This window comes from Dicentrarchus labrax, unplaced genomic scaffold (genome assembly GCF_905237075.1).
Source record: "Dicentrarchus labrax unplaced genomic scaffold, dlabrax2021, whole genome shotgun sequence".
Lineage (NCBI taxonomy): Eukaryota > Metazoa > Chordata > Actinopteri > Moronidae > Dicentrarchus > Dicentrarchus labrax.
The window spans coordinates 9,338,125-9,358,541 of record NW_026136715.1 but is presented as its reverse complement, the minus strand read 5'-3'; the positions used below and the strand labels follow the sequence as shown (position 1 = coordinate 9,358,541).

Sequence of the window (20,417 nt, the reverse complement as noted above, 5' to 3'; positions counted from 1 at the left end):
TAAGTTTACCTGAAAAACAGACAACTTTGGTTTTGTGTTAAGCGTAACCGTGGCAACAAGCCCCCGCCCACACTCGAGGGTGTCTCGCGAGGGCGAACGTTGGAACTCAACTGGAGCGCAAACAAAACAACAACAAAAAAGAAAATACACAAACAATATATAAATAAATAAAGATGGGACAAATAGGATACATATTTAATTACACATTTAACTTTTTATAACAGAACAAAAAGGTTTTTGGGTGTTTGTTTTAAGCTTTACATACCAGTTTGCTACTACAACGGTTAACGCAGTAACCCAGCAACGTTCTGTGAGCTCGGTTCCGATCAGACGCCATTTTGTTTTTCTTTCACCTTTCTGTGGTTCAAGATTAAAATTTGAAACTTGAAAACTTGAAAAATAATTTTAGATTTATTTATGGTAGGCCTACATAGGTCAATAGCTACGCATCTTACATGTGACCCTGTTATATTTGACATTGTGTGGCCTATATTTAGATTTGCACCTCACTTTATAACCAATTTATAACTATATTTATGATACCTACCGCCTGTTACATTTCTGTCAATGGGTAACCTACATTTGGTTTTACACCTTACCGATAATACCCTTATATTTGGTTTTGTTTATATCTGCTCTCTATATATTTGCACTCTTTCCTGCTTTGTATATCAACTGTTGCACACCAAGTTCCCTTTATGTAAACAAAGAATCTTAATATGATGTGTAATGTGCAGAAAGGCCACACTAGTTGAGCTCACAGGCTAAAATTAGACCGGTTTGAGCAGTTATAGTTTTTGTTGATTGGATGTGCACCAACCAGGTTATAACTTTTTGTTTCCTGCATGACTGAAAGACAACTGTGACACAAGGAAGTGTGACACAGATGTAGTGACTTGCTGATGTCCTGCAGCTAAAGTAAAGTAAGTGAAAGATTTTTTGAAAAAAGTGTGTCCACCTATAAACCTACATATACCTGTTATGACAATGTTTAGCCTAGGTGTTTCTTACTTACCTCCAAATGTTGTAAAGTTGTATTACTTTATTTAATGTACAGTTTCTAAACTTTCTATTGCTTTCTTCTTTGTAAACTCAAACAAATGTCTTGTGTGCTTATGGACACAGATTTCATGTAATATATCACTATGTTTTATATTTTTAAGTACCAAGTATATAAGTTTTATACAGTATACTGTTCCACGAAGCCTGTATGGAAGTGTCTTGTTCATTTTACAACCTATATGATTGTTGGTGTCACTGTACAGTAGGCCTGCTCTACACAAAGATACAGCGATATTTGTGCTGAAAAATAGAATAGAATAGAATAAAAATCTGATGAATTGCTTTATAAATACTTATATTATGCTTTCTATAATAATGTCTTTTATGTGATCTGTATTCAGTTTTTTTTTCAGGTCAGTCCTTCCCTCTGCATACCATGCGTAGGCCTGTATTTTGCTGTCGTCTCACCCTTCCAGTAAAGTTAGCTACTTCCTGCTTTCTGCTTGTGCTCATCCGTATGTACCTCACCATCAACCACACAGCTTTCCCTGAACCATCACACCTACCTCTGGCGGGTGTGGTGAGACTCAAAGTATCCACCCCTGTTGTCCTGTTGCCAAATCCCAAATGTCCACCTGGCTTTTACACTGCAGAGGAGCTTAAGCCTCACCTTCGGAGGCCTCTCCAAGACCCCAGGGCACCAGGAGCGCGAGGTAAACCCTTTGTGTCACACCGAATGACTCTGGAAGACAAAAAAGAGGAATTGTACGGGTTTGATAAAAACCAGTTCAACCAGTTTGCCAGTGATCGCATCTCCCTGCACCGTGATCTGGGCAAAGATACACGACACCAAGAGTGAGTATAACCATTGTTCATTATCTCGCCAGAGGATCAATCACCATTGACTCAATTCAACAGGAAAAGCACATGTTGTTAAATATACCTGTTAACTTTCAGTTCCGCTCTGACAGCTGCTTGGAACAGAGGTTTCGGCGTTGTCCTGGCCTCCCTACAACCAGTGTGATCATAGTGTTTCATAATGAGGCATGGTCCACTCTGCTGAGGACCGTCTACAGTGTCTTACACACAGCTCCTGCAGCCCTGCTCACAGAGATCTTACTGGTGGACGATGCCAGCACAGATGGCGAGTATCTCCACAGAGCCGCACTGTCAAGAGGGAAAGTGGATTGACAGATATATTTCTGTTCATGTTGTACAGCACTGATTGCGAAAAAACATCCGCAAAACCTAAAATACATGGAGGAAGTGGTCATAAAACAGTCTAAATGTAATACTGATGCCTCTATGTGAACTACATAAGCAAACGAAACCATGAGTTGAGTATAGTTTTTATTAAATGCCTGCCAACGGGTCGGATTTAATCAGATTCCCCTTGAAATCAATGAAACAAGGCGGTAGAAGCAGTGCCACTTTTGTCCACAGGGGTCACCAGAATCGACCAAAAAAATTTAATTAAAGTTCCTTGTTGTTGCTTTTAGTAAAACTGATGAGCCACACAGAGAATTGTCACCTGACACTACATTTTCTCTCAGACCTATGGAGCTTTAAAGAGTCTCATTGTTTTTTTGTTTTGTTTCAATCTCGCAGCTCTAATATCATCCTTGCCAGTTGCAGCAGGCAGATGTTTTCAGCTAAAAAGATCTAAAAAATCTCCACTGTAAGCTACCCAGCCAGCACCAAACGACACAGACACAGTTAACAACTAACACAGTGAAGCATTTAGCAATAAGCTAAAAACATTAATAATATTAACTTAAACCAGCTACAAGGAACCCCTTGTTCAAGGAGAACATGACCTAGTATACAGAAACTAACTATACAGAAATAGCCATTTTTTTCTTGTTTGTTTATGTAGGTCATATAGAGGCATTATTATTGCTTTTTCAGCTAAAACCTCATGATAATATAACAGTGTTGTGTTCACAGCTTGTCTTTTTTTGTAATAACATGACCATCTGTGATAAAAACCAGCTGTGTTGCTGGTTTAACATCATAAATAAGTAAATAAGATAATTAATTTCATCACAATTACTCCTTCCCCTAATTTCATTGTTAACTTCTCTTTCTTTAGATCACCTTAAGACTCGCCTGGATAACTATGTACAGCAGCTGAATATAGTCCGTGTGCTACGACAGAGGGAGAGGAAAGGCTTGATCACAGCCAGACTATTGGGAGCGCAGGCCGCACAAGGAGAGGTCCTCACCTTCCTGGATTCCCACTGTATGTATCCCATAATGCAATGCTCGCCATCGTTTTCATGCATTATCAGCTGGTTGTTTTGAACCCGTGTCTATTGATCAACATAAAGAAGGTAGTGCCTAAAATTAGTATCTGGTGGTGTGTTTTTCTGGCTGTTAAGCATACAGTAGAAGTATATGGTGAAAAGGGAACAAGTAAAGAACAATAGAGGAGTCTACAGTCACCACATTCAACCAATAACTTCCTAGCTGCACCCCTGATTGACAAATGTTATGTTCCTGTGTAGGTGAATGCTTCCCCGGATGGCTGGAGCCTCTTCTAGCTCGGATAGAAGAGCAGCCTTCCGCTGTGGTGAGCCCGAAAATCGCCATCATTGACCAAGATAACCTAAAGTTCAGTAAGCCAGTCCCTAAACAGCATTATTACCATCGGGGGAATTTTGACTGGAGGCTAAAGTTTGGATGGGAGGGCATCCCAGAAGAGGAGAAGAAGAGAAGGAAGAATGAAACTTTTCCTATCAGGTTGGTGTTTACTGTGCAGATGTGAGAGTGGTAACGAGTCCCGGCAAGAAAGAAATAAGAGTAGGTGTTCATTTAAATGAAACTAGACTGATTTATGTCTGATTTTGTAGAACTCCGACCTTTGCTGGTGGCCTGTTCTCTGTATCTAAATCATACTTTGAGCATATTGGGACTTATGATGACCAGATGGAGTTCTGGGGAGGTGAGAATTTGGAAATGTCCTTCAGGGTAAGAAGGTTTTTTAGTGTTTTTTAGTATAAATATGCTTTACAAAAGAAGCTCCAGTCTTACCTTGTGCTCTGCATTCACTCTAATGCAGGTCTGGCAATGTGGAGGTCAGCTGGAGATTATTCCTTGTTCTGTTGTGGGGCATATTTTCCGCAGAAAAAGCCCCCACACCTACCCCGGAGGCAGCACTGTGATCACTCGCAACCTGGTCCGCCTGGCTGAGGTCTGGATGGATAACTACAAATGGGTCTTCTATCGTACAAACAAAAAGGCTGCTTCCATTTTTAAAGAGGTTGGTACAAACCCAGGAAGTTAGTGGCATTATATTTATGACCCTGTGTCCTACCTCACCATATGTTGTTTTTCTTTTGTTCTGTCCCCTCAGAATTTATTTGGAGATGTTACTGAACGCCATAAACTCAGGGAGAGATTAAAGTGCAAGAACTTTTCTTGGTACCTAAACAACATTTATCCAGAGGCCCACGTGCCTGATATCGTTCCAGTCAGGCACGGACAGGTAAACTACTTCATCAACATCTGATTATCTTCAGTGGGATGTGACAGTTTGTATCTGTAAAACATACAAGTGTGCATTTTTTGCCCAATTTCCAGTGCTAGGTTTTTCTACTTATGCAGCAAATATAAAAGACTAAATTCATTAATATTTTAACTTTGAATCAACCCACAAAAAGTGCTCTTACAGAACATTTTCTCTTAATATTCCTAAACCTCAAGACAAAAGTTACATTAGATAAAACTATATTACAACAACTATATTATTATTTTTTTCTTGCAGTTGGAAAACGTTGGTTGGAAGTGCTGCCTGGATGTGAAGAAGACAAATAAGCAATGGGAGCCTGTTAAAATGTTCACATGTAGTAGTGAAGGTAGAGCACAGGTATGCTAATCATCAGCGGATCCCAACCTGGGAATCAAAACAATCTGAGGGGTCACTGGTAAATAAAGGGATAAGGAATGTTCTTTCTTTTTTTTCCACACTTTTCTTGTTAAAATATAACAGAGAAATTAATTCCAGACTTTTTAAACTCTGATTAGGGGCTCACAAGCCAAAAAGGCTGGGAATCACTGCGTTAGGTGAATATGTTACAGTCCCTACAGGAAGTTGTGATTGCACACAAATTCGACCTTGCAATTTTGTCCAATCACTGCAACTTTTCTGCCAATTTCACCAATCATTATAGTTTCCCACCGTGCCGTAGCCAGGATTTTAGAAATAGTGAGGTTGTGAGTCCAAGCCCTGCTACGGAGGTTTGGGGGCATGACTTCTCAGATCATGCTTGGATGTTGAACAAACCAGTGTTGGCTGATCTTGTAGTCAGTGTTGTGTGCATGTAGGTTACAGCCATACATCACCAAACTACTAACTAAGTTCTAGAGAATTATTGAATTATACAAAAAAAAAAAAAACAATGCAATTTTCACTTTCTGTCATAATTTAACTGCAGTAAAATGCCTTTTTTAAAAAAAAATTCTGCAGTGAAATCAGGCATTTTACACCACAAAAATCCCCCAAAAACCCTGCAAAATCCTGTAGGGACTGGTAGTAAATTTAGAAAACAACATTAAATGATAAAAAGGTGATTATGGATTATTTTAAAACATACAATTTGTCTGTGTGATTTGTAGTATTTTGAATACACATCCCAGCAAGAGGTACGGCTCAGCAGCGGCATTGAGTTGTGTTTACATGCAACCCCTGGAAGAGCTCTTGTGTCTCTTAAACTCTGTCAACGGATGGGAAAAGTAACCACAGCAGCTCCTGAGCAAGTCTGGATCTTTACACAGGTACAACATGTCTTTCCACATCAACTCAGAACTCTGCAGCAACTGATGTTACAATACTGTCCCAAGCTACACCAGGAAATACTAAGATTTCAATTTCCTCATTTTTGTCACACTATCTCTACGTTTATTTCTAGATCCAATCTGTAACCCTCTTAAACACAGCAGATATACAGTTTACGTTGTTGTTGTTTTTCAGGAAAACCATCTGAGGAATCCATCGTCAGGCAAATGTTTGACAGTATCAGGAGGAAAGGTGATTGTGACTACCTGCATATCCACCAGACTCAGCCAGAACTGGGTCTTCATCTGACTCTTGGTCGTGGATTTGTATATGTGGATGTTTTCATAAAAGATAAATTAAATATATATATATTAAATATTTAATAAATATTTTAAATAATACAATTAACACATGCCATTATGTACACTGAAAGAGTTATTGATCCCTCCCAGTGCTTCTCCATTTGAAAAGATGGGGAATAAATCCATAGTCGGTTGTTTCTTTCTGCACAAAAATGCCTTTCAAAGTTGAGCCAAAGCTTATGTGAGGCAGTCTGAGTTAACCGACCGTGATATCTGAGTTACAGTATTTTAAGCACAGATTCCCCTCTTTACTGTCCCTCTGCTGATGACACAAACAAATGGGGGAAAGTCAGAAAGACCAACCCTGTTGTTGGTTTTAGTGTTTCCATGGGGCTTGTTTACTTTACAGAGGTGGAAAAAGCTTTTACCTAAAGGTCCAGTGTGTATCATTTAGGAGGATCTATTAATAAACATAAAAATGAAGTTCTTTGTTGCTGCTATAAGTGAAAATAGCAATACCGCAATGAATACATCGTACATGTAAGGGATCAATTATGACTCATCATGCCTTAACCTATTATAGTAAATCAGAATTTATTTATTTATTATATTTTATATTGTTTATGTCGATCTATAAAGTAACTTGTAAATTATCAAAAAATGGGGAAAGGGAAAAAATACTTAATTCTTAGTAACTCAAAATTGATATACATGATGACTAGCTGCTGCCTTTTTTCTTTAAATGTCCAGTGTGTAACATTTAGGAGGATCTAATAGTATAAATGTCATATAATATTCATGAATTCATTAGTGTCTAATAACCTGAAAATAACAATACTTTTTGCTATCTTAGAATGAGCTGTTTATTTCTACAAATGCCACGGGTTGCCTTCCATAAGGTCCGCCATGTTTTTACATCCTAGAAAGGGCCAAACCAAAATGGCTCTAGTTCATGTTTTTGGGTTTTTTTTGCACATTTTTCGCTGCCACTATGGGTTTCTCCTTCACGCATCAGAAGGGGAAGGTGGTGTAGCGAGGGAGTTGCAACCCGCACCACTAGATGCCACTAAATCCTGCACACTGGTCCTTTAAACACAGACTCCGATAATAAAAAATATGAATCTTTTTAAAAAGTGTTTTTTTTTTTTGTAAGACGGAAAAAGAGTGAAAAACTGAGAGACTGTACTGACGAAATAAATAAAAACTATATTAAAAAAAAAAAAAAAAATTCCATTATTTCCTCTTCTTTTTCATTCATACATGTATATTTATCCTCATACTCATCAATGTGAATAAAGTGCATTTCCACCTGTCCAGTTTTCAGTATGTGTGTGTGTGTGTGTGTGTGTGCGTGTGTGTGTGTGTGTGTGTGTGTGTGCGTGTGCGTGTGCGTGGAGAGGGGTACAGTTAAGCCACGCCCACGCGTCGACGTCACCGCATTCGACGGCGATGGGGACTCGAGCGAGCGCTGGTGAGTTTTCTTCCAAACCAATAAAAAACTCGCGTTTCCTCCCTTGTCACTCGAACAGGGAAGTAGGCAGCGACGCCAGCCTTGAACTACAGTCGCTGTGAGTGAGAGTGAGAGTGTATATAAAGTCCGGTGTCCTCTCCTTTTGGCCAGGGGTTTATAACTGCCGGGTTATCCTCTCGTTTTGACGGACCTGTGAGTAGCTCTCTACGTGTTTTTAAAGCTAGCTGCCGTTTGCTGCTGCTTGTCAAGTCATGTTTTCATAACGGCATGTGAAGCTATGATGACAGGGCGTTTTTTTTTTTTGTTATGTATTACCAGCATACGAGTAATTAACGTATGGTAGATAAGGTTTTAATAGCAGCACAGTCTGAGCTCCTTCACGGTGGATGTTGGTAGCTGACTGTGCACGAAATAATCACTTCGTTAGCGTCAACATGTGAGCCCGTGTTTTCTAGATGTGTGCTGCAAGGAGTGAGGTTTAGCCCTCTTCGGGATTTGCGAGGATTTGACTTATATCATTATAGTTTGGTGTGTGTGTGTGTGTGTGTGTGTGTGTGTGTCTCAAGGCTATTTATGGGTGCTAATGACCGCCAGACAGACCTGTACTGTGTGTTTCCTGTCATGCTTATGCTTTTTAATGTACTGTTAATCAAGTTATTCAGAGGTGATGTGCAGGGTTAGTTAAAAGTGGAAAATAAAGAACTCATGAAATTACTTGAACTTCCTGATTTGGCTTCTTGAAAATGAGTCACAAGTAAATCTATCCTCTTCCTCAAACATGCAGCTCCTTATCTTTTGATTGTTGGATAATTGAGGAAGTAACTAGGACTAGTGCCAGTGGTTTTTCTTGTATAGTAAATGGTAAAAAAATATATATATATATCACAGCATCAGTGGTTCCCAACCTTTTTTTCCCCAGAGGTTCCCTCACAGCCCAGTAAGATGAACTCAAGTACTCTTTCATCAGCACCACCAGGCATGTTGTAAACCAGAGTTATAGTTTTGTGTTTGAGTGTGTTTTTGGTCGTTTCAGGGTAGTTTTTATTGTTTAAATGTTATCAGATTAGATTCTGTATCAGTTTTTAGTCTTAATGTTGTGGGTCTTTGTTGTGTTTTTATTTTATTTTAGTTGGTCTTGTTGTTTTGGTTACTTTTTGTAAAGTCTAGTTTTTATTTTTATTTCAGTCGACTAAAATGTTTTTTTACGCCTAGTTTTAGCTTTTAGTTTATTTTTAGTTTTGTTCCAACTGTGTTTATTTCATTTGATACCACATTATTTAACTCTAGTTACTAGTTAGATATAAAACTGGATATTATTAGAATATTTCTTCATACAGTTGAACTACCAGTGATTTTGGTTTGTTTAACTTTGCATACATACTACTTGTGGCACAAACTGGATGTTTCAACCCTTTGTCTGTTAACTATTTATCCATTACTCTTGGCTGTTATAAAGAATTATCTAATACTTTAAGATATTTCGACCATTTATCAATTTTTAGATGATTATTTCAATCATTTATTTAAAACAAATGATGTTACTTTGAGCCAACTTTTTAATCGTCTCTGCTCACTTAGGTTACTGACTAATTTTCACACTGTTCAGATGTTACAGCTGACTCAATATGTTGATGTATATGTTTTTAATTAAGTTGTTCCTCCACACAATCTTTACACGTACCGCCTGGCAACTTCCCTTGTTGGGAATGCTGTGTTTTAAAGAAGTAATCCTTAATTTTCGGTTGTTTCAGGCATCAATTAGATTAAATTCTATGCTGACTATTTTCTCGATTAATCGCACGGTCTATAAAATGTCAGAAAATTATGAAAATTGTCCACCCCAGTTTTCCAGAGCGCAAGGTCATTTAATCGAATGTATAGTTTTTTCCGGAGATATTGTCCCAAAATGGTGAAAATCTTGTTTGTTCATATACCAGTCGAAAACCTAAAGATATTAAATGTAAAATTTTATAAATCAAATAAAAGTTGCCAATCTTCACATCTGTGAGGCTAAAACTAGTTGATAGACTAGTTTAGATATTTTGCTTAAAAAATAACCCAAACAATGAATTAATTTTCTGTCTATTATCTAATTGATTAATCACCCCGTTGTTTCAGCACTGTTCAGTTAATCTTCATATTATATGAAGATCTTGTCGCCTACACTTGCTGAATAATATCAGTACAGACTTTTTAAATCATTCTGCACTGTGTCATCTAAAATGTAACGGTTATGTCACATTGACATTCATGAATACAATCTTGTTTACTGTGTTGTGACCATTGACAGTATGGTTGTGACACGAGTCGTGCAAGCTTAACTAGGCTGTTTATGTAAAACAAAGGGAGGAGCGGACTCCACTCGCTGCCTTTAGTCTCTGTAAAGCCTTTAGGGTGCAAAAGGCACAAAAGTCCATTGAATTCACATGTTAGGCAAGCGCTCACAAAGTTTTAGGGTAGAGCCTGTATTTGTCTTCTTGATGGTTTGGTTTTGACGTGTAAAAGAACATTATTAACTTTTTTGACTTTTTTTTTTTTAGAGAAAATGACCAACATCCCCCTCTCCCGCTCTGAGGTGTTTGGGGAGCTGAGGAAGGAGCTGCATGAAGATGAGGAGTTCCATCAGTCCGATGTTCACGTCTTCATCATCATGGGAGCCTCGGTGAGAGCAGGGAGCAGGGGAATCCAGTGTTTCCTCTATGTTGATTTTGCAGCGGCGGCCTGCTGCTGTTAAATTTCTGCCGCCACGGTATCAGAAATGGGGCAGACGCACAATGTAGTCACGGTTGCCTTTTAAATGATCCTGCCGACATAATGTACCCCCGTTGGCTGCCGCTCACATTGCAATTTAACAACGAGTAGAACTATTCAGAGGTTATTGGGGCTGTCCAGTTTAACTCCACATACTGTTGTGTTGATGTAGCTTATTGTCAAAACGTTTGCGTTCTTCCAAGTCGACTAATAAACTAACAGCTCCACCAAAAACGTCACCGTGGTGGGTCCGTTTTAAATTGGACAACGTTCAACTTGTCAGTTCTCAGCTCAACGTCCTGATATCAAACATCTGGAAACATTAAAACGGTAAATATATTTGTTTGTGTTGCAGCGAAGTGTCACTTCTGTTTCATACATAAAACATTTGCAGGTGTGACAGGGACGGGGGGGTGTTCGGACGGGCCTGCCGCCGCTGCTAAAAAAATCCTAGAGGAAACACTGGAATCCTAATCTAGTGATAATATAATCAAGGTGTATAAATGGGGAACTGATAATGCACTTGTGAAATGAAATGAAAGGGCTAACGGTGGAGCCACCCAGATCACTTACATAAGCTTTTAGGACCAATCAGACTTTTCTCTGTGTTCTGTATTTACAGTGTAGGCCACTTAGGCAAGCATTATTGACCATAATTTCAAAGTAAAGTGTGTTGTAATGTTTAACAATGCTGCAATAATAGGGCACGATGTGATTAAGGAAATGTTGAAACTGATTTCACCAAGTTTAAGCAAACAAACACGGCTCAGTGGTCCGAGCTTTCAAAAGGCTAAAATTGAGACAGCGAAAACCTCAAGGTTCCTCTTTTCTTATCATTTTCAGTAGTGTGTGTGTGTGTGCGTGTGCGCGTGTGTGTGTGTGTGTGTGTGTGTGTGTGTGTGTGTGTGAGAGAGATACCTCCTTATTTATTTATCAGTCGTATCAGTACGGTCTTTTTAATACCTTACTCTCCTTCGAATACATTTAACTTGAAGTTAACTTGCTGCACAGCTAACATGCACACCAGCTCCAGACAGCGATACTCTCCTGCTACTTATAGTTAACCTCACAACAACAGCATATCTTGGCAAAGTAGAAAGTAAGCTGACTGTCTATGGGGCGAGTAAATATTTAACGAAATAATTATTTGTTTGGGCATTTCATGCCTTTTTTATTTGGATAATGACAGCTTGAAGATAGACAAGAAACTGGGGAAAGAGAGGGGGAGTGACACACAGCAAAGGCCCCGAGTAAACGGGGCGCACACTCTACCAGCCAAGCAACTGGGGGCTCTGTGGACAACTAATTTAACTTTACCAGACCCAGTAAACCTGCCTGGAATGGCTGGAAAGACAAGTTTTACACTAGTTTTGTGTAGCTTGGTCCGATCCACTTTGTTTGTGTTAAGACAATACTAAACAGTAAATTAAACAGTTGTGTGACAGCTTTGTGTAAACACGTGGTAAATTCAACAACACCTTTATTTAAATTGTGCAATTCTGCAAATAATAAGTAAAGCAGCAAAGTGAACCAAGCTAAGAAAGCAAGCATTAAGTACTACTGTAAAGTCCTCAGTAATTTATAGTTGCATTAAAATCTAATTTGTTTGTTATTTGCTGTTTGATCCACATGCCTACTCATAATCAAACTTAATTTATATTACAGCTAAAATAAATTGAATAATAAGTTGATATCACCCTAATAATGTAATAATTAATGTCCCACAGTTTTCACAGTTTACTATTTCCTCATACCGTTCAGGTGTCGAGTTCAGGAACTAAAACCATTTCAGACATCCTGAAACTTTTTAGACCGGTTTCCTCATTTCTTTGTTACAACATTTCTTTTCTTTCTCTGCCTTCTCCTTCTCTATCAGGGCTTCAATCTATCCAAATGTGGGTTCTTCCTGTTCAGTTGTTTTTCTAGTTTAAATGAGTCGTACCTGTCTCTATTGTAAAGGAAAACAGTTTTACAGAAACATGTTTTTATCTGAGAACATGAAAAACTAATATGCAAACTCACCATTTTCCTGTCAGCAGCAGCTTTTCTTTCACATCTCAAACCATATTAATTACAATTTTATGATAATTAAAACACTAAAGAAGAAACCACAAACAAATATGGTGCCAGTTTAGTTATTTTAATAGTCAGGCTGCAGTAAATCCACTGGCTGTTTTACCGTTTGCTCTTGGGAGAGAAGAGTGGCGCTGTTTGTTTTTTTGCAGTGTCACTGACTGTCAGCGTTTTTCTTTCAATGTGATACACAGGCAGGTCAGGGGAAGGGCCGGGCTATGTGCAATCTCACTCTGATTGTGCATGGTTGATGGCTGTGTGTATGTGTGTCTGTGTGTCTGTGTGTGTTTGTGTGTGTGTGTGTGCCTGCAGCTGATTAAATGTTTGTACTACTTTTATGTTTATCACCATTTGCATACATACAGTACAGTCACAGCACATTTTCTAACATTTACTCACTGCTACTAATTCAGTAGTTATTGCTGTTTTAGCTTCATGACAATAAGAAAAGTTCAACAGGTTTATCTTCTGCTAATGTTGGAGGATATTGTGCATACCAGATCACCTCAAATTAATTACTAAGTGTGACATAAGCACATTTGTGAACAGGTTTGGGGAGTAACAGATTACATGTAATGGAGTTACGCAATCAGGATACAAAAATGTAATCTGTTGCAGGATAAAAGACATCATCAGATTACAGTTGCATTTAGTAAAAATGGGGATTATTGGCAGGATTACAATTTTAAAGTACATTTTAAAATATATAACAATATATAACGATATACTACCATGCACATGTGCAGTGCATACACATTACAGCACTAAACAGTCTCACAACTCCACTCTGGTCACGAGTAAAACCATAGCTAATCTTACAGTTGCCAGTTCATTATTAAATACAGTCACTGCAGAAATGTTATTTCATTATTTTGTCTTTAGCAGAAAAGGGAACAACATCACAGTATAGCCTGAATTTTGAAGGTGTCAAAGAAACCCTCCCAACCCTGTTTTGCAAATAGCAAGTTACACGTCTCTGTTCCTCTCATGTATAGTTATTAACTTTAAACATGCAGTCTTAAACAAGGTAGCAGGGTTACAAGTTGAGGAATCCCCATCTGAGGAACAGAGTGTCTTAAAGGGAGATTGTGATCTAGGCCAACAGTATACTATTGTGGGAATTACTTTTAATTAATTGACTTCTAATGTCCTGTTCGGTCCTGTCTTTGTATTGATGTTTGCCTCTGGTCATCCCTGATTTTATGAGCACCTCTTGTCAGTACCTGACACTGGCACAGAAACCTTGTGTGTGGTCGGTAAAACATGTCAAACATGATCAGAAGTTGCTCTGTTACATTAGCTCTTATAATTGAACCACGAAGCAACAGGTTCTTCAGTGTATTAGTAAGCACCAGACAGTCTTTTGTCTCTGGACTGTTGGTGGTTGGCAATGCTTTCAGTGGGATTACTAAAGTTGCATAATTCTTAAATAAGCCAAAGCAGCCTACTCACCTGCTGACAGATAGTGTGACCTGTAGTACTGCAGCATATTGAGAGTTTGTGTCATGGAAAATAACTAAAACTCTGGCCAGAGTGCACTGGTTAAATGAGCAGTAATTCTTAAGTAATTAAACACATAATTGTTTATTGTGTTTGTGACCTGTATTTTCATATTTCTGATCATGTATTTGTGCCTGTAGGGAGATCTGGCCAAGAAGAAAATCTACCCAACTCTTTGGTGAGTGAACCTCTGAAGGCTTTTACATCAATAAAGCAGAATCTGAGGAAAGATACTCGTCTAATCTGAAGTTGGGTGTAATGAACCAGACGTTTCCTCTGTTCGCTTCCAGGTGGTTGTTCAGAGATGGTCTCCTCCCTGAGAATACGTATTTTGTGGGCTTTGCTCGCTCTGACTTGACAGTTGATGCCATTCGGGCTTCTTGCATGCCATACATGAAGGTAAAACTGGAGGTTTTTAGATGCAACTTACTAAAATCTAACAGATTTGTTTGAGGGGAGGTAGAGGAAATTACAGTAGATAAGTACACAAATGCATACATTTTCTTTAAATATTCCCATGTTTAACTTCTGTCCAATTGGTCTTCCCCCATTGATCTCCATATGTCTTATAATGTATTTTCTTAATTTACAATATCATTTGACCCCTTTCCTCCCTCTCATACCTGTTTTCATTCCTCTCCTTCTCTTCTCCTCTATGTCTGCATTTTTAAAAATCCTTATTAAATCCATGTGTGTGTGTAAATGTTCCCAACCTCAGGTGACGGATACGGAAACAGAACGGTTGTCCGCGTTCTTCAGCAGGAACACGTACATCAGTGGGAAATATGCAGATGACAGTTCCTTCTCCAAACTCAACACACACATCCTGTCTCTGCCCGGTGGACCCGAGGCAAACCGTCTCTTCTACCTGGCGCTGCCACCCACCGTCTACCACGATGTTTCAAAGAACATCAGGCACTGCTGTATGAGCACAAAGTCAGTACACACACTTACTGTTGCTGTGTCACACTGTTTACTTGTTGTTTTGCAAGTGTCTGTTTGTGTGTTGTCCACTGCCCTGCTATGTCTGACTGTAAACAACAGAAACCCTCAAGTCAAGTCAGTCCCAAAGAGCGCAAAGAGACCTGACCCAATATCAGGATTTAAACTCAGTTGTGTCCCACTGATAACTATTATGTTCATCTTCTTCTGTGTGTGTGTGTGTGTGTGCGTGTGTTTGCAGAGGCTGGAACAGGGTGATTGTAGAGAAGCCGTTTGGACATGACCTTCAGAGCTCTGAAGAGCTGTCCACTCACCTCTCCTCCCTCTTCACTGAAGAACAGATCTACCGTATTGATCACTACCTGGGCAAGGAAATGGTGCAGAACCTCATGGTGCTCAGGTGAGAGAAGCATCTTCAGATAAAGTTGCTTTTTAAATTGTAGTTATTTATTGTATGATACCACACCCATATAGTCTTTATTTCCAGTTTTACAGTAATATTTGACCTAAATAAGTAAGAATCATTGAGTGCACACTGTTTTTGGGGCCAGAGCATTATTTAATTAACATTAATACTGGGTATAAAACCTCAACAAACTGATAGTTATCTCTGTAAATATAAATATTAATTATAAGAGTAGGAACACAATTAGTTTTTAATCCAACTGCACCATAAATAGGCAAAGGGAAGGAGAAACAATCAATGAAATCAATAAAATGGAGATAGGATTAGGAATTTAGGCAACTTGTTTCAAATGGGATGGAGGGAGATGTCAAAAATTTTACTTGCATGCAGTAGTTCAATTCAGTTTCCTTTTTGTAGCCAAATCATGACCGAGGTTAACTAAGGACACTTTTCAAATAGAGCGGATCTAGACTTTACTCTGAAAGAGGGGACAAATATATATAGTTGTGCTTTTTGTGAAATAATTATAGCAATGGTTTACAACTATCTAATAAAGAATATTAAAAAGTTGTAACTGAATAAAACACAAAACACACACTACTACATGCATGTTTCTCCCTGTGCATTGTAATTCCTTGTGTGGACAAAGTATTATAAATTTTACTCTGAAACAAAGATCTGCTGGTGATTTAAGGTCATTTGAATTATTCAACACTTCAGTTTCAGCTGGTTCGTGGTTTAGAAAAGCCTCTGTGAATATCACACAAAGAAGAAAAGAAATTGGCCTCTAACCAAGAACCAAACAGGAGAAAAGGGTTATGCATGCTGTCATGAACGTCTGTGTGTGCCGCTGAGCAGAGAACGATTACGTGATGTTCATTGCAGGTTTGGGAACCGTATCTTCGGGCCGATCTGGAACAGGGACAGCGTGGCCTGCGTTGTTCTCACCTTTAAAGAACCGTTTGGCACTCAGGGACGAGGAGGCTACTTTGATGATTTTGGCATCATCCGGTGAGGGGAAAACAAATGAATCCCTGAAGTCTGTCTTTCCTTTGTAATATTAAACTTTAATGTGTGTTTGTATCCAGGTTTGAATTGAGGTTATATAAAAATGAGCAGAGAACAGTAACAGCAGCTTCTATACTTAGACACTGTATTTGTTTTGTTACTGTATATTATAAAAAGTACTTTCATTGGTAACACTTTACTTTAACCTCTCCTTTTTAGCACTATATTTAATAACTGGTTTATAACGGACTATAATGTAGTAATGTCAACAACTGTAAAGCCTCTTGTGAGAACCTGAAAATGGAAACTGGTGAATTTATTAGTCGTTATTAATCGTTGACAAATACTGAACATTAAGAAACACTTTAAAATATCCTTTATATCTGTACATTATAGTGAGATATGAACCATTTATTTATTGTTTATGTACTGCTTATAAATGCTAAATTGGGGGGTTAAAGCGAAGTGTTACCTTTTTTAATCTATAAATAATCATTAGCCACTCACTGTAAGTCATTACCCTGTAGATGATGGATAGATTTGAGCGGTTTCAACAGTACATCAGTACCAACATATGATCAGTTTTAATTTTAATGAACATTTTTCCATCCATCACATTTTCCTCTCTGTCTTTTGTGCAACCACCTGTTCCCTTTGTCATGATCAGCGATGTCATGCAGAACCACTTGCTCCAGATGCTCTGCCTGGTTGCCATGGAGAAACCAGCATCTACCAGCTCTGATGATGTCAGGGATGAAAAGGTAGAAAATCGACGCTCTCAGCACCTCCTCAAACACAACAAAATCTGTAACAATATGTTATTGTTTATGTTTTTAAGTGTGGAAATTGATCTGTTCTCTCGTCTTCCTTCTTGTAGGTGAAGGTGCTGAAGTGCATCGCTCCGGTGTCCATGTCGGATGTGGTGCTGGGTCAGTATGTGGGGGATCCGGAGGGTGAGGGAGAGGCCAAACTGGGTTATCTTGATGATCCCACAGTTCCTAAAGGATCGACTCAGGCCACCTTTGCCACCACTGTGCTGTATGTGCACAACGAACGCTGGGATGGTAAACACGCTGCGCCCTCTACAAATCAAATCCTACTAATCTCACGTTTTCCGTGCTCTTTCGTAACATGCTGGCATTTAAAACGTTCTTGCTCCTCAGGTGTTCCTTTCATCCTTCGCTGTGGAAAAGCTCTGAACGAGAGGAAAGCTGAGGTGCGACTGCAGTTCTCTGATGTCCCGGGGGACATTTTTGGAAATCAGTGTCGCAGGAATGAGCTTGTGGTGCGCGTGCAGCCCAACGAGGCCATCTACGCCAAGATGATGAGCAAGAAACCCGGCGTATACTTCAGCCCTGAAGAAACTGAGCTGGACCTCACCTACAAGAGTAGATACAAGGCAGGTTCAAGTTGATTTTATGTGTGCAGTTCATACTTAAGAACGGACACAGGAGCAGAAAGAAAGACTCAGTTAAGAAATTGACTTCTAATTTAATAAAGTAATAATGTGAAATTTGTGTCTTGTTTTCAGGATGTGAAGCTTCCAGATGCTTACGAACGTCTCATCCTGGATGTCTTCTGTGGAAGTCAGATGCACTTTGTACGCAGGTGTGTCTTTTTGATTTCCTCTTCTCTGCCTCAGCGGGAAGGAAACACGAGTTATAAAAACCTGATACATTTTTATATTTTACACGACAGCTCTGTTATATCCTCAACCACATGTCGATTTGTTTGAATCTGCAGTGATGAATTAAGGGAAGCATGGAGGATTTTCACACCTCTCCTTCATCACATAGACAATGAGAAGCCCAAACCTATTCCTTATAGATATGGAAGGTAAGAAACAGTTGCTCACTTTGCCCTAAGTTAGAAGAGGAATTCAGCACACAGTGTCGATAATGATCATCTTTCTTTTCCTCACAGCCGTGGCCCGACAGAAGCGGACGACCTCGCGAAGAGAGTTGGATTTCGTTATGAAGGCACTTACAAATGGGTCAACCCTCACAGACTGTGAGTTGTGATGAGATGAGGGAGGAGTAGAGGTAGGGTAGTAGGAGGGGTTGCAGCAGGGTAAGTGAGCCGTATCATGTTCCAACACTGGAGTGTCTTTGAGGAAGGTGGTGTTTCCACTGTGTGGATCCATCGCATTAGCAACAAAGAAAGAAGCTTTTTAAAAACAAATTGAGAATTTCTCAGGTATAAGGAGTTATTTTTCTATGGAGCTAGTTCTTCAGACATTGAGAGTGTGGATTCATGCTGTCATCATGGGATTGTGCCGGTTTCGGTGGTAGTTTTTCTTATTTTACTTTATTCATACATTCACAGCAGCTTTCTATGTTGTATTTGAGAGGTGGGACCAAGTCAGTTGGAGAGGGAACAAAAAACGAACCACGATGTTTTTGTGAACAAAATAACTGTCTGATGAACTAGCTCCATGTCCCCTGTCTCCATTAATTTGGTCTTAATTTGTCAGGATGGTAAATGGAATAACAAGAGCAGAGCTGAGTAACAATAGAGTAGAGCAATAAGAAAACGCTGAGTCATCCTCACCCAGTGCAAGTACTGTACCAAAGATGGTAACTGAACACAGCAGAGACGCGGAACAACAGGAATGATTGTTCACCGACTGTCACTCCTATAAACCTTCTGATTGTATTACCATTATGCTTTCACTGCATTTATTAATCACTTAGCAGAATTTCTTCTTACGACTTCCATACTCTCTTTTTGCCTCCTTTGCCCAGAACCAAGGACATCATGGCTGTTTTAATAAATTGACTGTGGTTCACAAAGGGCAATGCAGGCTGTTTTCTCTTCAAAGCATTCATACTGGAATAGTCTTAAGTGTTCTTACGGACAAGCAAAATGAGCTCTCGGTCTTGTTTAGTCACCTTCCTCTGAGCTTCATTCCTTTTTTGTTTACATTTTTAAGTTTTATTTAAGTTACTTATGTTCATTCCATATTTCAAAGTAAAGACCGCGGTGGTTTCTACCACAAGTCAACAGTGAATGTCTTTGTAATGACGTACTGTATACTCACATGTAAAGCTGGCTACATTTCCACTACTTGTAATAAACTAGTTTTGCTTCTCTGTTAATGTGTTTCATGATTTGTGGTACTAGTGGTTTTTTTTGTTTGTTGATAGGTGTATGCTTATTTTTAAAATTACATCAGAATCTTTAAAGTTGGTAAATTTGGGAAATATGCTTTAATCATTTGCTTGCCGAGAGTTAGATGGAAGATCAATACTACTCTATAAATATGGAGCCAGAGCCAGCAGGAGCTTAGCTTAGCATAAAGACCTGAAGCAGGGGGAAACAACTAGCCTGGCTCTGTTTTAAAAAAGAAAAATCCACTTTACAACACCTGTCAAGTTCCCCAACCGACAGCACTGACGTCTTACTGCTTTAACTTGTAGAAAATACAAAGAGTAAAACATTTTAAAATGAATATTTGTGGTTTTATGGGGAGTTTTGTGCTTCATCTATCACTGAACAGCTTAGTGAAATAGGGGAGCTGCTAAAAATGCAATAGAGCCCATAGATTATCCTTTAATGCAGAAATCAAATTAAAGCAATAAAATCTGTTTACATGTATACTGCATGTTAGCATTATTTTCTGAATACAATACTTTGTTGAGCAGTTTGTCCCTTGTTGTTCAGTAGATTAGAGGTTTTATCACATACTGTACCCAAATAACTTGCAGTGAAATTCAGTGTTTCAGTAAAGTGTTGTGTGTTTACATTCAGTCTTACCAAAACAGTGCATGTATCTTTGAACACTAACAGGCTGAATTCCTTTCCCCTACATAAAACATTTTCAAAGCCAATTTAAAGTTCTTGAATTCTAACATCTGTATTTACTTGCTAGCAGTCAGTTTTTCCTGCTTTTCTTGGTGCGTTACTGCCACCTGTTGATCAGTGGAATCGTGTGAAACCTCTGGCAGGACTGCGTATTGCAGTGTGAAACAAAATAGGGACCCACTCATAGAAAAACAGCTTCATAGAGCTATCAGGGATAAAAAAAAACAAAACAAAAAAAAACACTCCACAGGGATCAATTTATAAGTCTAGATAGATCTATATAGTTATGTACCTAGAATAAAAAATTACAAATGTCACAACTAAAATAGGAAAATAGTACAATTTAATTGATTTACTCTTTAAAAACAGAATATTCTGGCA

General features: G+C 38.8%; 2 protein-coding genes and 1 long non-coding RNA gene across 8 annotated transcripts; 2 read left to right on the top strand and 1 right to left on the bottom strand.

Moving 5' to 3' along the window:
* Positions 1-472: 472 nt before the first annotated feature.
* On the top strand, positions 473-6,187 carry LOC127376778 (polypeptide N-acetylgalactosaminyltransferase 6). Its single transcript, XM_051424021.1, has 11 exons — positions 473-923; positions 1,404-1,857; positions 1,974-2,146; positions 3,095-3,244; positions 3,510-3,744; positions 3,855-3,972; positions 4,064-4,264; positions 4,358-4,489; positions 4,769-4,870; positions 5,620-5,778; positions 5,975-6,187. The coding sequence occupies exons 2-11, from the start codon at positions 1,439-1,441 to the stop codon at positions 6,086-6,088; spliced, it is 1,803 nt and encodes a 600-aa protein (XP_051279981.1). The 5' UTR covers positions 473-923; positions 1,404-1,438; the 3' UTR covers positions 6,089-6,187.
* On the bottom strand, positions 1,597-12,531 carry LOC127376794 (uncharacterized). Its single transcript, XR_007887565.1, has 3 exons — positions 12,326-12,531; positions 1,946-2,169; positions 1,597-1,744 (listed from the first exon to the last, which is right to left on the bottom strand). It is a non-coding gene; the product is annotated as an uncharacterized LOC127376794 (long non-coding RNA).
* On the top strand, positions 7,516-19,330 carry LOC127376779 (glucose-6-phosphate 1-dehydrogenase). 6 transcript variants are annotated; one of them, XM_051424026.1, is made up of 14 exons: positions 7,516-7,552; positions 8,472-8,528; positions 10,093-10,214; positions 14,017-14,054; positions 14,167-14,275; positions 14,595-14,812; positions 15,060-15,218; positions 16,110-16,235; positions 16,900-16,993; positions 17,110-17,296; positions 17,396-17,631; positions 17,764-17,840; positions 17,976-18,068; positions 18,156-19,330. In XM_051424026.1, the coding sequence occupies exons 1-14, from the start codon at positions 7,531-7,533 to the stop codon at positions 18,244-18,246; spliced, it is 1,629 nt and encodes a 542-aa protein (XP_051279986.1). In that variant the 5' UTR covers positions 7,516-7,530; the 3' UTR covers positions 18,247-19,330. The 6 variants fall into 6 exon arrangements, with proteins under 6 accessions (XP_051279986.1, XP_051279987.1, XP_051279982.1 ...); XM_051424027.1 differs by lacking the exon at positions 8,472-8,528; XM_051424022.1 differs by having other exon boundaries at positions 17,110-17,631.
* Positions 19,331-20,417: the final 1,087 nt, after the last annotated feature.

Bases quoted from the DNA above. Each gene is read 5' to 3' on its own strand.
- LOC127376778 (XM_051424021.1), top strand. From the start codon at position 1,439: ATGCGTAGGCCTGTATTTTGCTGTCGTCTCACCCTTCCAGTAAAGTTA. The intron at 3,245-3,509 runs GTATGTATCCCA...GTTCCTGTGTAG, and splicing joins CACCTTCCTGGATTCCCACT to GTGAATGCTTCCCCGGATGG. The intron at 4,871-5,619 runs GTATGCTAATCA...TGTGATTTGTAG, and splicing joins GTAGTGAAGGTAGAGCACAG to TATTTTGAATACACATCCCA.
- LOC127376779 (XM_051424022.1), top strand. From the start codon at position 7,531: ATGGGGACTCGAGCGAGCGCTG. The intron at 8,529-10,092 runs GCATGTTGTAAA...TTTTTTTTTTAG, and splicing joins TCTTTCATCAGCACCACCAG to AGAAAATGACCAACATCCCC. The intron at 16,994-17,109 runs GTAGAAAATCGA...TCCTTCTTGTAG, and splicing joins ATGATGTCAGGGATGAAAAG to GTGAAGGTGCTGAAGTGCAT.